Source organism: Rutilus rutilus, assembly GCF_951802725.1.
Source record: "Rutilus rutilus genome assembly, chromosome: 12".
Lineage (NCBI taxonomy): Eukaryota > Metazoa > Chordata > Actinopteri > Cypriniformes > Leuciscidae > Rutilus > Rutilus rutilus.
In genome coordinates, this window is record NC_140217.1 from 30,656,944 (window position 1) to 30,671,632 (window position 14,689).

The 14,689-nt window shown below is 38.4% G+C and overlaps 1 protein-coding gene across 3 annotated transcripts in view; it reads right to left on the minus strand.

The window, feature by feature from the left end:
• dip2bb (disco-interacting protein 2 homolog Bb) overlaps nucleotides 1-14,689 on the minus strand; it is a 34,974-nt gene that overhangs the window by 10,644 nt on the left and 9,641 nt on the right. Inside the window, exons 2-28 of one of the 3 annotated variants that reach the window (XM_084424862.1) lie at nucleotides 13,046-13,117; nucleotides 12,485-12,706; nucleotides 11,585-11,710; nucleotides 10,792-11,067; nucleotides 8,820-8,960; nucleotides 8,494-8,511; nucleotides 7,348-7,467; nucleotides 7,057-7,254; nucleotides 6,880-6,971; nucleotides 6,005-6,115; nucleotides 5,805-5,928; nucleotides 5,594-5,703; nucleotides 5,408-5,510; nucleotides 5,236-5,300; nucleotides 4,454-4,547; nucleotides 4,262-4,381; nucleotides 4,040-4,154; nucleotides 3,823-3,962; nucleotides 3,468-3,604; nucleotides 3,293-3,373; nucleotides 2,154-2,281; nucleotides 1,942-2,056; nucleotides 1,487-1,688; nucleotides 1,261-1,373; nucleotides 1,111-1,134; nucleotides 907-987; nucleotides 628-751 (exon numbers count right to left, since the gene is read on the minus strand). In XM_084424862.1, coding sequence (XP_084280988.1) covers nucleotides 628-751; nucleotides 907-987; nucleotides 1,111-1,134; nucleotides 1,261-1,373; nucleotides 1,487-1,688; nucleotides 1,942-2,056; nucleotides 2,154-2,281; nucleotides 3,293-3,373; nucleotides 3,468-3,604; nucleotides 3,823-3,962; nucleotides 4,040-4,154; nucleotides 4,262-4,381; nucleotides 4,454-4,547; nucleotides 5,236-5,300; nucleotides 5,408-5,510; nucleotides 5,594-5,703; nucleotides 5,805-5,928; nucleotides 6,005-6,115; nucleotides 6,880-6,971; nucleotides 7,057-7,254; nucleotides 7,348-7,467; nucleotides 8,494-8,511; nucleotides 8,820-8,960; nucleotides 10,792-11,067; nucleotides 11,585-11,710; nucleotides 12,485-12,706; nucleotides 13,046-13,117 — 3,252 coding nt within the window. The remainder of the gene's footprint in view (nucleotides 1-627; nucleotides 752-906; nucleotides 988-1,110; nucleotides 1,135-1,260; nucleotides 1,374-1,486; nucleotides 1,689-1,941; nucleotides 2,057-2,153; nucleotides 2,282-3,292; nucleotides 3,374-3,467; nucleotides 3,605-3,822; nucleotides 3,963-4,039; nucleotides 4,155-4,261; nucleotides 4,382-4,453; nucleotides 4,548-5,235; nucleotides 5,301-5,407; nucleotides 5,511-5,593; nucleotides 5,704-5,804; nucleotides 5,929-6,004; nucleotides 6,116-6,879; nucleotides 6,972-7,056; nucleotides 7,255-7,347; nucleotides 7,468-8,493; nucleotides 8,512-8,819; nucleotides 8,961-10,791; nucleotides 11,068-11,584; nucleotides 11,711-12,484; nucleotides 12,707-13,045; nucleotides 13,118-14,689) is intronic. The other 2 variants (XM_084424863.1, XM_084424864.1) reach the window with 2 other exon arrangements.

Genomic DNA, 14,689 nt, shown 5'->3' on the forward strand with positions numbered 1-14,689 from the left:
CTACACTTTAGCCTTTCCTGATTATTAATTTATAGATTAGTAACTGTTATCTATTTTTACTCTATTTTATTTGAATTTAAATGTTGAATCTGAATTTAAATGTGCTCTATAAATAAAATTGACTTACTCACTATAATGGCAGTGAATAGCGACCAGCATCAAGCTTTTAAAAAAATGCTAAAGTATCACAGAATGATCCCATGCAACACATGTCATATATTCCAAGTGTTCTGTGGGTATACGATAGGGTTTTGTGAAAAATAAACAGAAATTGAATGTATTATTTAACAAAAATCATTAGCCATTGGTCTTCTGTGAGACTCTGTTGGCGCAACAGTTCACTTCGACTCGCACAGAAAGAGCACACAAGTTGTGAGAAATCAAGATTAATAAAAATGCATGAGTGGGACATTCTTTTGTGGTCCCGAAAAGCATTAGCACAACACTAGGAGTAAAATATGACTTAATTTTAAAGTCACCTATATGTTAACACCCTCTTCAGATGTGAAATGAGAAAAAGTACTTTTCTGTAAATACCAATGACTTTGCTGTTCCCTCCTATACAGTTTTTAACTGTCCAGTTCTTAAATAACAGTCTTAACAAAGGACATAGTGTGTGTGATTTACCTGGTGGATACAAAAGCACCACATTCTCTCCAATGTTAATACCACTTCTCTCCATGAGAGCAGCAGCAATCTTCTCTGCTCTTTTATGAAGCTGAACACATGTAGCTGTACACACTGCCACTCCCTAGAGAGAGAGAGAGATAAAGAGAGAGAGAGAGAGAGAGAGAGAGAGAGAGAGAGAGAAAGAGAAAGCACATTATAGGCCAGCAAATCCGAAATTCTCAGTGAGGGAGTTTATTCCTTCCACTATTTGTTTGGAATGTATGAGTGTTTTTTTACCTTGGCATTTAACAGTACATAAAGCGTATGGTCAGGGTCGGTTTGTGCTCTCCACTGTAAAGCCTCTGTAAGGAACTGATGCTAAAAAAAGGCAAGACAGACAGTTCATCAACAATACCTTCAAACATATAACATTAATAACACATTAAATGATTGTGTCATGCCTGTGGCATGTGATTGTGCCATAATGATCATAGTGCTTACCATCATTGTAGGCCACATACACAGCTGCATCCACACGAAAGCATTAAAATACCACACAGTGCATTTTACATAAACAGCTTAAAAGAATCTGTCTGCATTATTTATTTCCTGTTATACGGCCTCACAATACAATGCAAAATCTGAGATTACCTTCCTGACCAGGTCTTGGTCTTCTATGAGTCCCAGATCTCTGCCTGCAGCCTGCGCAATTCTTTTCCCAGCAACCAAATTACCCACCATGATGGATGCAGGGCCGACACCGACTATGAAAGACATAACAGGACAGAACACTGTGAGAAAAATATCACATCCGACAGATTTTTTACCTCCAGGTTCTCTCACCTCCAAGATCTCCATTTAATCCCTGCATACACACCTGGTTGTTTTTGACGTGGTTTGGGCATGTTGGTAACGCAGGTGTGAGGGCACATGAGGATGTTGCAGGGGTGCAGCGCCCCCTCCAGGAAGAGTTGCTTGGTGTCTGAGATGTGAATGCCCCCCAAGGGAGTTTTGGGCAGGGTGTTGGCAGGAACCAGTGCAAGACAATACAATCCCACCTGATGAATACTGTCAATTGCCTGAAGACGAGAAACAATACACAAAACCACCAACAAATAAATAAAGCATACATAAAGGATTATCAAACCTTTGTGTGTTAAACTAAAACAATCAAATAACTGTTGTATATAAGCAATAAGCCACTCAACACATATTGGCAGTACAGTCACAGGTGTGTATTTATTGGCTAATGTACCAGAGCTTTAAGATCAAATCAAATTTTAAAGTATAAAACAATCTAGTTTATAATTACTAGAATAAATATGTCTGTACCTGCAGAACCCGACTCATCCACTGGAAGCTGTCTTCTTCACTGGCATCAGGCCTTTGCTCAGCTACGATTACTATCCTCTCATCATAGAACACAGTCACTGAGAACACAGCAATTCTACAAAACACACACCCACACATCAGATTAATATCTATTCTCATTAAAACAAAGGTTAACTAAATTTCGCTCTGTATATTCAAAGGGGAACCCTCACCTGCCTCTGTACACAGTTTTGACTGGTTCCACTGCTAGTGCTGTCGCTACTAGATCGTCAGCGTTGTGACGACGACCACTAACCATTAGCAAGCCCTCATTCTTACCCACCACAAATATCAGACTACCCTGCGGAAGAAGGAGAGATGAAAAAAATGATTTTAGCTAGGGCTGACAATAGATTCAAATTTTTTATCACAATTAATCGCACCCTTTTTATCGTGAAATTAAGAATAGACCATTCACCTTGTTTAACACATTTTTATTTTAGAACATGAAAAAATTAGTTTGTGTATAGTTTGTGGACAATGCGCAAACAGCAAAGAACTTGATTACATTTTAGACAAGTCAAGTTGCGATACCGAACTGGATCATGTTTGCGCATCAATATAATGGACTCACGCGTGCTTAAAGTAGCCTATGACTCCTTGTCACCGCAATCATCTTTACCTTGATTGCAATCCTCATCCATCAAAACATTACTAGCGAGACACTGGTTTGCTTTATCCAGCTGAGAAATGTAGTTTGCGTATCATCTGGCCATACAGCAGTGGGATGTTTTGACGTTCCGTTCAGGCTGTATCTCACACAGCGCAATGCGTGAAGGCTCGCGCTCTTCAGAAACAATGACAGAATATGACAGTGCTCGGTGTTTAAAAGCGAAACACACACTGGAATGAATAATTCACTGAAAACGCAACGTGAATCTATTCTCTCTGCCATCTCTGATGTAATCAGCATGGTTTTGGACTGTTTTGGACTGATTGTTTGAATGATTGTTTGAATAAATTCGCTTACTGGATTATTGGACTGAAAACTTTCCCAGAGTTCAGCGGCTTAAAATGATCTGATTGCAAACGGAGAAGCGAGATCGGGTTAAACGGTTTAAAATTTCCGCCTACCAGGGTAACAGGTGCTTGTGCCATTGCTCAGTGTGATAAACTCCAGACTTCTAAGATCATCTAACTGCATGACTTAAATTATGTTAAAGATGAAATTTCGCGTTCTTCAGTATTTGCGTTAAATTATTTGAAGGCGTTAAGGATTTTGAATTAATCGCGTTTTAACCGTGACAGCCCTGATTTTAACACATGAAAAATGGCACTGTCCCTCTCTTTTTTTCCTCTTTCACACTCTTACCGGTCCAACAAAACCCAGCAATCCTGACCGCACAAATGGGATTTCACCAATAGGAGTACCACTAGCGTTGACTGGGATCACCTGTGAGATACCATAAAAATATGTTTATGGTACGCAATTCAGTACAAAGTTTTATCATCTTCTGTGAATGAGAGTGTTAAGTTGATCGCCATACCTCAAAGGTGTTTTTAGTGACTCCAGACAGGCCGTAGTACATGGTTCCACCAGCACGAGAGTTCACCACGATCTCTCCGATCTCATCCGTCTTGCACAGCATGGGCGGCCCATCCGGTTTCACAATGCACATCAATGCTAAAGCACACATAAACACACATGCTGACTCCACAGGCATGCACATATGACAATAACATATTTTAAACTTTGATAGCATGAATTGGATTTTTCTCTGTGAGTGACAATACCACATAGTATTACCATGGTCTATACACACCCAAGGTAATATCATGATTCCTTTTTCTAAGTGTAGACATGTGAATCACACATACAATTCAACACACACACACACACACCTCCTGGCATGACATGTCCCACATCCTGGACGGTGAGAGCAGAGTTCTTGTCTTCAGTGTTGACCCTGATGACCCCATGACTCAGCCCAGTCATGGACAGGATGGCTCTCGCTGGAAGAGGTGCACCGGGGACCCCAGGCCTGGAGAAAGTTCACACAATCAGGGAACAAATACTAATATATTTAATTTAAAATGGGATCATCTAAAAATTATATACCTGCGAATGGCAACCGTCATGGCCTCAGGTGATGTAGCACACGGGCAGATGACCTCTGGCTTCAGACCATAAGCCTGGAATACGTTCAAAAATGCATCACATGATGAAACCGACCCTGAACCAGATACAGAGAGACAAAAAGAGTGAAATCGTTAAATATAAATATTAAATGAACATCATGTCCCGTGAAGTGTCTGCAGGAGGCCTGTTAGCGTAACTCACAAGGATTGGCTCCATCAGCAACAATTAGCATGCGCAAGGAGGCCAGACTGGTGTCTCTCTGATCTCGGTGAGCCATCATCGCCCAATGCAGGTCACGACACTTCACCAAGGCAATACGTGCTGTAGAAACACAGACGTTTATCATATCCAAACAAATGTGTGTAGACGACAGACATACATTTGGTCTTGTACCTTTGTGTATGTGAACTCTCTGAACCCAGGACAGTGGACAGGCCTTCATTACTGCATATGGAACACTGATGGTGTGGATCCGATTCATCACACTCTGAAACACACACACAGATGTTATTGGGGGAAAACTGCCAAGGTAAATTTTCACCCCAAAATTAAAAAAGAAAAAAGAACATACCCTCTTACAATTCTCAGTAACCTCATTATCATTACTGAAAAAACTATCTATATTATTTATATTTATATTGCAAATAATACAAAAGTACACATCATTGTTAGGGATGCACGATACATCGGCCACCATATCGATATCGGCTGATATATGTTCAGTTGTTATCGGCGTAATAAAAAAATTTGGCCGATATATTAAAGCTGATGAATAATGGATTTTATTTCAGCTGAGACACTTCAGATGTGCACTGTTTTCCATGATGGTTTTGAATTGCTTGAAATATGATTAGAATCACTTCAAAAAAGGAAAATACAGTTAAGTGCAACATGTGCAGCGCAAGTACGTCATATAGGCTACATAAAATTATAATGAGAACATCAATATAATTGTGTGCTTGGGACATGGATTTTAATGGTGAGACTTTTGTTTTTGTAATCAGCCTCTCAAAAATTATACAAAAACTTATCGGCCAATATATCGGTTATCGGCTCACAAATATAAAGAATTATCGGTTATCTGCCAAAATGTTCATATCGGTGCATCCCCTAATCATTGTAATATTTGATGCACTGATCTGACTAAATGTGTAGTAATAGCATTGCTGACTCACCGTGAGAACTCCATGCCACAAACCCATGTCCTTCTTAAAGTCCAAAACATTCACCAGTGTCTCACCTGCGTACAGACGCATTTCGTTACATCTCCAAACAAAATAGCTAGTTCTTTGGTTTAGTGTAACTGCAAAAAAAGGATGGTGTTTCCACAGCAACAGCATCACTCACCCTCACAGTAGTTACAGGCCTGAGTGAGTGACTGGCAATGTGTTAACATGGCAACTTTTGAAACCGCAACACCCATCACTGTGCCCTCCTTACTGGCCTTATACTGCATGAGAGAAAGAGAGTACTAGATTTACATGTATTCAACAGACATACACACACAGAATCACATGAAGCACATGATCCTACCTCTATGTATGCCGTGTCTGTGTTGGCTGTTGGGATATGAGGCTGCCAGTCTTTCGAAGGCTTCGTGAGGTATTTGGAGTCTGTCACCACCCACTTTAACCTGGGCCAGCCTGTCAGAAACCCAACTAGTATTAGATCCATCATAAAATTCTCATCACCGACTGGCTTTTGAAAAGAAATGGATGTAATTTGCATGTGTGAAGTCTCTGACCTTTAAACTGTAATATTTCTCCAGTGGGGGTCTTGGGTAAACCCTTCAAACAGATCTCACTGGTCAAAGCCAGACCCACCCCACAGCTACCTAACAAAAAACCAACTTGGCTGCTACCCGCATCCTGTAAACACATGGAAAACATTTTGACCACAATAGCAATATGATTTGTTAGCACTCCATTTAGCTGTAGTGACTACCTTTCGGGATAGTGGAACCTCTATTGGCACAGGAATGACTTCTGCCAACAAACAGCCATAAAATGCGACCCAGAACATACCAGGGTCACTGTTAGGATACACCAGCGCCACCTGGGTCAATAACAAAACATTATTTGCAAATAATTAAAGTGCAACAGCAGCATTTTTCTAAAATAAAAGTTGCTTCTAACAATATATAGTATAATACTAATAGCAATGTGAAGTAAATGAATGTTTACATCAGTGTTGCATTTTTAAACAAAAACGAAAAATATGAAGAAAAAAAAATTCTTAATTGAAATAAGGCAGAAACCCCCCCCGTATTTAATAGAAATGTTAACTAGAAATGTTGCTGGGTTAAGGAAACAAATATGAGATGGAGGAAAAAATATTTGTCAATGCTTTGTCAGGAAAGCAAATGTTTTTCTTTCCCCCTCGAAACTTTGCTGCAAAGTTTTCAGGGGAACGCAAAATGTTTTGCGAGCGAACACAAAGTTTCTCCGGGGAACGCAAAAGCATTAACTTATTGTTTTTCCTCCCATGTCGTATTTTTTTCCCACCACCATGTCCCTTTAGGGGCTCCGTACTTTAGCAACTAACTAAAACAAAAGAACTTGAAGAACTAAACTGATTAAATTAAACAAAAAAAAAAAAGCAAAAAAAATAAATAAACATTACTATTTTTTTAAAATCCTAAGCTAAAATTAAAATGAAAACTCAAAATATAAAAAATATAAAAATAAAATATGATAAAAACATATTAACATTACTAAAATAACACTGGTTTATGTGCACAAACTTGTCATAAACACCTATAACTGAGTTATATTATCAGGAAACGATCTTAAATGACAAAGAGTTGTTTGTTTTTTTACCCGGTCTCCTGGTTTGATGATCTGCTCATTTTTTGCTCCCAGCTTGTTGAGGAGAGTGTAGGCCAGCTTTACACTTCGACTCCACAGTTTCCCTGTCAATCACACACCAATCAGCCCATAGAACTTTCTTGCCAATCCCAGCATAATGCTTTCAATCAAGATAAGTGCTTTGCTTACCATACGTAAGTGTATAGAGTGGTTTTCCTGTGATATCCAGAGCTGTGAGGGCAGGGCTTTTGCCCTGTGTGGCACCCCATCGAGTTAATGCTGCCTGAAGAGCAGGAGGCCAGTTACTGACCACACCCAACGGCTCCCCCTTCACTGGGATTATCTGCCGGCCTTCTGGCCTAGGGGTGTTAGGATCTGTCTGAGGAACTGAGGAGGAAGAAACACGTTGATCTACATTAATGCACCATTCTTTCAGAGTGTGTCTGAGAAATGGCGAGGACTGAATTTATCCTGGAGTACCTTCCACGATCTCCTCTTGGTCGTCCATGAAGAACTCACTGAGTGGCGGGCGTTTGGGTCGTTTTAGCGTGTTTAGCAGCTGCTGGATCTTTGTGGACACACGACTGGACACCGGAACACCTACACCAGGATTGGGGTCAGGTAGGGTGGGATGAGACAGACGAACAAAGACACACTCCCGCACACTTTCAACTGAACTGGGAATTCGTAAATCACAACTAGACTATATGTGTACATGTATATACATGTTTTACACTCTGCTACAGTGGTATTTATCAGTCCTGGTCCAAAGATATACTGATATACAATGGCTTATAGATCAAATTAAACTTTTTATTATTATTTAAAATTATAAACTTATTATTTAAATTATATATACACTACTATTTAAAAGTTTGGTGTCACTAAGAATTTTTTTTTTTTTTAAAGAAATCAATAGTTTTAATCAGCAAGGATGCAAAAACAAATCTAGAAACTGTTTTCAACATTTAATAATAAGAAATGTTTCTTGAGCGCCAATTCTTGAGCATATTTGGATAATTGCTGAAGGGGCACTGAAGACGGGAGTAATGAGGAATAAATTATCACAGGAATAATTTACTATTTAAATTGGAAAAATACCTTACAATATTGCTGTTTTACTGATTTTACTTAATCAGATAAATCTTAATGTCCCCAAACTTTTGAACGGTAGTGTATTATTACTTATTTATTCTGATATATTTGTATTTATCCAATATAAAAAAAATTAAAGACTTGTGCAAAAGTCATATTGACTTTTTATCATACATATGTGGTGCTTTTGCATCTTTCTGAATTTTCAGTCCTCATTTATTGCACTGCATGGAAGAGAGTGACCAACTGTAATGACAAGAGGTTGAGTAAATGATTTTCACTATTCCTTTAAATATCACTGGTTCACCTGTAAAGCATTCCTAATGTGTTATGAAGGATCAGGACTGAGTAAAAACCACATGTAAGCAGAGCTGGAGGGATGAGTGAACTACTATTATTTATTTATTTTCCTAAAAAAGTACAGGGTTTCACTCTGGTTCACACTATCTTTGTGTAACACATATACAGTATACAAACACAAACACACAGCTTTAAAGTCGACCTACAGGACATGTCTAGACCAATCATTACCTCTGCCTATTCTTCTCACTGACAGAGAAAAGCAACATGACACAAGTGGATAAAAGGTAGAAAAGAAAAAAGAAACGGGATGCGATTAATGAAGCAATCATAAACACAGCATTCATTAAGACTTTTTGAAATGTCCCTACTGAGATGTTAACACAAAGTTCTGAGAGACATGAGAAGAAAGTTATGAAAAGAGTATACATACATTTTCAGAGTATGTATGTCTAATGCAGCACACAACAAATACATGTTTCTCTTTTTATCTCTCTTTCTTTTACTCTTTTTTCCCCCTCTACACACACACACACACACACACACACACTCAGTACCGTCTGCTGTCTCCATCATGCTGGACCGGCTCTGTCCTCGACTCATGCCTCGCACCACGGCGTTGGGAGGCAGATCCACACGAGAGCCTCTGGCCTGAGCTTGGGATGGCACATCAGGAGGCCCGACTCCTCCTCCTGGATCTGGTCAAAATAACGCATATTACACACTCATAATCAACCCTCATAAAGTTTTAAAGATATTTTACCCTTGCTCATAAAGGAATAGCTCACCTTTCTTTCTTACACGGAAAACAAAAGGAGAAATATAGTAGAATCATGTATGAGGTGCTTTTTTTAATCCAATAGTGAACTATTCCTTTAAGAGTCTGTGTAAAACTATGTCCATTCAGGACTGCTTTCAGTATGCTTCCTTCAATTGCGTGATAAGCTAGTGATAAGGCCAAAGATATTTGAAGGTAACATGAAATCAAACTATTTACTATTTAGTATTTACTTTGCTATTATTATATGGATTTCTAAAATACTTGATTCTGATTTATTAATCATTCTGTGTTCAAAACAATTTCCTATATGCACTTCCGTTTAAAATTTTGGGTCAGTAAGACACACACACACACACACACACACACACACACACACACACACACACACACACACACACACACACACACACACACACACACACACACACACACACACACACACATACATATACATTCATACATGCATATATACCTGTATATAAATAAATACTTTTATTCAGCAAATATTAAGCAGCACAGATGTTTTCAACACTGACAGTAATAAGAAATATGTATTTTAAAAAAACAGCATATTAGAATGATTTCTGAAAAATCATTTGACACTGAAGAGTAATGATGCTGAAAATACAGCGTTGCCATAACAGGAATACATTATATTTTATAATAAATTAAAATAGAACACATATATTTTAAGTTCTATTTTAAGCACAATATTACTACTTTACTGTATTTTTGATTAAATACATATATCCTTGGTGAGCAAGATACTTTTTTCAAAAACTCTCATATCACTCTGCAGTCTCTTTCTTCTCACATTATGAAGTAACGTAAACTTAAATTAATATGTAATGTTATTTGATTTATTCATTTGCTAAGTAGACGTGTAATTTATGAGATACAGTCACTCGCTCATTATCCCAAATGAACCTCTTCAGGGTGATACAATATTCATCACCCTGTCAAGGTTTATTTTGCCTTAATGATCGACTGACTTTATGTTATATCTTACATAACTGTCTCATCATCATCGTACATCATTGTTTTCATAATCTTTCTTTAAAATGAAATAACTTTAAGGCTGTGAGGGCAGAGAAACATATCATTAACCAAAAATATAACATCATAGCCTACAGAATATTCTGTTTCAAGTCTACTGCAAACATGAGTTCATTAGTTCCTCTTGGCTAACCCCACAGTCTGCATGCTGTCTACAGCTATTGTCTACATCTCTTAACAATTTCACACACACTCAGGGGTATGTCATGTGCAGGAAAAGCACACTCTCTGAATAAGTACAGTCTGGGATCAAGTGTGTATTAAGTCCTGAGATGATTAGTCCTGAACCACATAACAAGCTCAACCAGATCTCTGAGAACCTTTATTAATTTTTTCATCAGCTCCTATGGACAGACCAATCATTCATAGGCTTTAAAACACACAGGTGGGGCAGAGGCTTAAGGGTGGAGCGTGTGGAGGGGTAGATAATGTTCGTAACTCACAACAAATCTTAAACACACAGGACAAGGTGAAAGATTTCTAACACTTGACTTTACCTCTTCCTATTCTTCTCACTGACAGTCACAAAAGATATAAATGAACAGAAAATAAACATTGGGCAGAAATAATGAAGCAATGAAAACACTTGCACAAAATGCCTGGTTAAGCTGCTAAAATTACTTAAAACCAAATGGTAAAATCTACAGTGTATTTACAATGACACAAAGTGTGTGGGGGTAATGGTGACTCACCGATGCGTGCCTGAGCGAGGGCCTCGGCCAGGGCGGAGGGCTGGGAGTGGGAGTGGGGTGGGTGGGCAGCAGGTGCGGGTGGAGGTGGAGGTGGGACCTGTTGAGACTGAGGCTGAGGGGCCTGGGTGGGCCGAGACTCCCCATGTGAGAGAGTGGAGGAGGCAGAGGAGGAGGTGGAGGAGCCGTGCAGAGAGCTATTAATCCAGGTGTCTGGAGACTGCTGAGGCCCAGCACTTTCACTTGACACGGCCTCATCATCAGAGGAAGATGAGGAGTCTGACAGAGAGAAAGAGAAATTAAAAGACAAGGAAGAGAGAGATAGAATAAGTACAAGAAAAAAATTATCCAAACAATAGTAAATGCAGTTGTCACAATACCAAAATATCAATACTTGCTACATTTCAAAATTTTTGCTACCAATTTTAACACCACACCAAAAAAACACATATACATATTGAATTAATATTGGTTAAAAATTTTTAAAGTAACTAAAATTATAATAATTTATAAGATATAAAAATTAGATTAACTTATTTATGAGATATACATAATTACATTTAAATGTAGCTAAATAAATGTAAAAAAGAAAAGAAAAGAAAATAAAGAAATTAAAAATTAAATAATGGGTGTAATCTTTCCTGCATGATTATTATATAAAATACATAAGGGTAAGGATTTGACGCTGTCAGAGTTTTACTGAAAAATACAAGATCTCGATCAACTATTATTATTATCTATTAAATATAAGATAATATATATCTTCATTTCTTTATTTGGTGCTTGTATACATTACCCGGTGGGGTGCAGTTGTCAATTGGTGACTGTACATATGCCGACCGACGTTTGGTTGGCATGGGCAGCGCCATCTTTTCCTCTTTATGCTTGGCCAATGCTGCCTGAACTGCCTCAGTGTGGATATCTGAGACAGACAAAAAAAAGACAGACAGTTTTGTTCCTAGGACATCTGCACTTAGTGTGATGTTAGCAGATGCCTCAGTAGATGATTTTATCCAAAGTGACAGGTAAAGTCAACCTTGAACATCCTGAGGCTAAATGCTTTGTTCCAGAGTACAAGACTGATTTGAATCTCATTAACTGACTGCCTTTATCTCGATTCAAATCAGGAACCTTTGTATTATCAGCAAAGCTTCTTAACCAATAGGCAGTCACCCATCAGAGTGTTGGTACTAATTACACAACAAGGTCATGAACATGCTCTATGACAACAGTAGGACCGTAAAATATATATACACGTCTGTGGCGAGCAACTGAACAAACAACCCACACAATCAAATGAGCAAGTTACTATCTTTCTATTGCCACAAAGCACCAGAAATCCACAGTGACCCATTTCATCTAGGCAACCATTTTGTCCAAGTGCGACTGCCATGGCAGATGACTAAACAGTTCTTACAAGGATGTGGTCAGAGAACAGGCAAATATTACCATCTGCAGGCACTCTGTAAACCTCACAGCCCATAAATCTCAAGTAAAGACTAGTCTATATACAGCTTAATGGAATTATATAACAACATTTTATAGGTTTATAAGTAAGCCTTGGGCTGTATATCATTATTTTTGCTATTTTGTTTAGTGCCCCCCAAAAAAAGAGTCAAACTCTGGCTTGCACTGTAATAACATGTAAAGAAAATGTAACAGAAAAAAGTTGTATATGTTGTCAAGCTGTTCTAACCTGATCTGTAGCGTTCATCTCTAGTCCCGCTGCTTCGGTGTGGTCGCCGTGTGCGCCGGTGGCGTGAAGAGGAGGAGGATGAGTTCGACGGGCCAGGTTCAGGTTCAGGTTCAGGTGCCGAGGCGGAGGCGGAGGCGGAGGCGGAGGCGGAGGCGGAGGCGGAGGCGGAGGCGGAGCTTGGACCAGGGGACTGTGCATCATATGCCGGAGGCGGAGCCAAATCTGTAGAGATAATAAAGTTAACTTCATTAAAACTGGCAGATGCAGTCAATGACTACAGAAAATGGGAAATATTAATACGAAGAACTGCGGTTTCCATCTCAAATATCTCCAGAATAAAACAACAATTCTATCTCACAACATAGAAATAATTAAAATAATGTTTCATGTTGCAGTCCTATATTTGAGCAGTAGAAGGCAGCGCAGAGGGACTTTGGATGGAACCCTCAAGAGAAACAGCCTGAGAAGATGTTTCATAACCACATTATCATATGAGTCAGTGGACGACCAAGTAAAAAAAGGAGGAGGGTGAAAAAGCAGGGATATTTCTGTAGGTCTTACTTTGTATTTGTGTCAAGTAGGGTGCTAAAACTTTGGCCCTCTTCTTCTCGTATCCTTTTTGTGTGATGTCACCTAAAAAAAGAGAGACGATGTTATTACCAGTTAAAAACACGAACAGCATGAATTCAATTCATATTTTTGGTCAAATGTCTTTGAACAGTCAGATAGATTGTGGTTTATATTTGCAGTTGATCTTCTTTTTTTTTCCAGTGTAATTTTCTACATACAGTGGCCCCAAAAATGTCAAATTTGAATGACACTGCATTAGATAACAAAACATCCAAGCAATTGAAATATTTTGATTTTGCATAAAATAAAAAAGAATGATTTAAAATTGTTATAATATTTCAAAATTTTTCTGATTTTACGCATTATTGGAGTTGATGAAGGAGGAACAGTTGTTTAGAAAAACCTAAACACCGAAATCTTAAAAGATCATCACATTCTTACATTCTGACAGCCAAGTTGATTTGTGCGATTTAATGCTGGATTCTGCTTGTGAGTGTGAAAGAGAGCAGAATGTGTAATCTAGTGGGATTATGCAGGATGGAGAGAGCTTTGGTTATGATACGTGTGCAGCTCAAGCTCATTTCAACACATCCCCTAAAGGGGAAAGATTTCAAAAGAGATAACATGAAAATATTTATCATCCCATAGAAATCAGATTGGCCATTACGCTTAAACGTTGAGAGCAAACAGCACGGATTCATAAGGAGAGGCCACTAAACAAACCATTCTTTCAAGAGCATTTTCCACATTAAAAGAAAAATGGAAAATAGAGAAGGAAGAGTCAACTCCCATAAGTAATGCATGAGGACCGAACCCAGCTGCACTATGGGATATTTTTAGCTTCAACAGACTGTTCTATCACATGTAGCTATGAAGGGGGTTATGTATATGTGATCATTTTGTATATGATTATTTGAGTGTTATTCAGAAAGAATGTTTTGGACTGCAATAAATGGCACAAATAAATGCGCTCTTCTAATTCAACCGCAAACTAGACGGTTTTATTGGTGGCCTAAGGTGGTCCAGTCCACACTGAGGCTCAGATGGATTGTGATTGGTTGTTGGGGGAGTGATGATAATGTGAAGTGAGTGGCAACAGACTAAGGCAGAAATCTACTTTTATCCTTGATCACTCACTCATACACGGCATGGCCAAGAGTTAGACACTCTCAGTCCATGCAACTGTAAACCTGTAACATTTATGCTACAATACTACCTCAAAACCTTACCTCCAAAAATCATATTCATAATTCTAAATTTGGAATTTTATTACTGTTCCTTTTTAAGTAATCTAGTAAAATTACCAGGGAAAAAAAAACACATAACCTGCATGTAATCTATACAATAATCTTAATATATAATCCAGACATTATGGCCAAAATGTAACCTTAATTCTGAATTTAATTTGCAAACCCTTGTTTTAACCCTTGTCTTGCAAACCTGTCCTGAAAAAAGGTAAATTATTCCAGGACTACAACCCAAACTGTACTGGCCTGAGATCCAAATCTTATTTGAACTAGAATCAATGTAATAAATCCACTCTGTAATCCAACCAGTCTGAACAGATTTTAAAACATTAGCCATCACTGGTGCAGATTTTCGGAAACTATTTTCAACTCATCCAGACTGCAAATC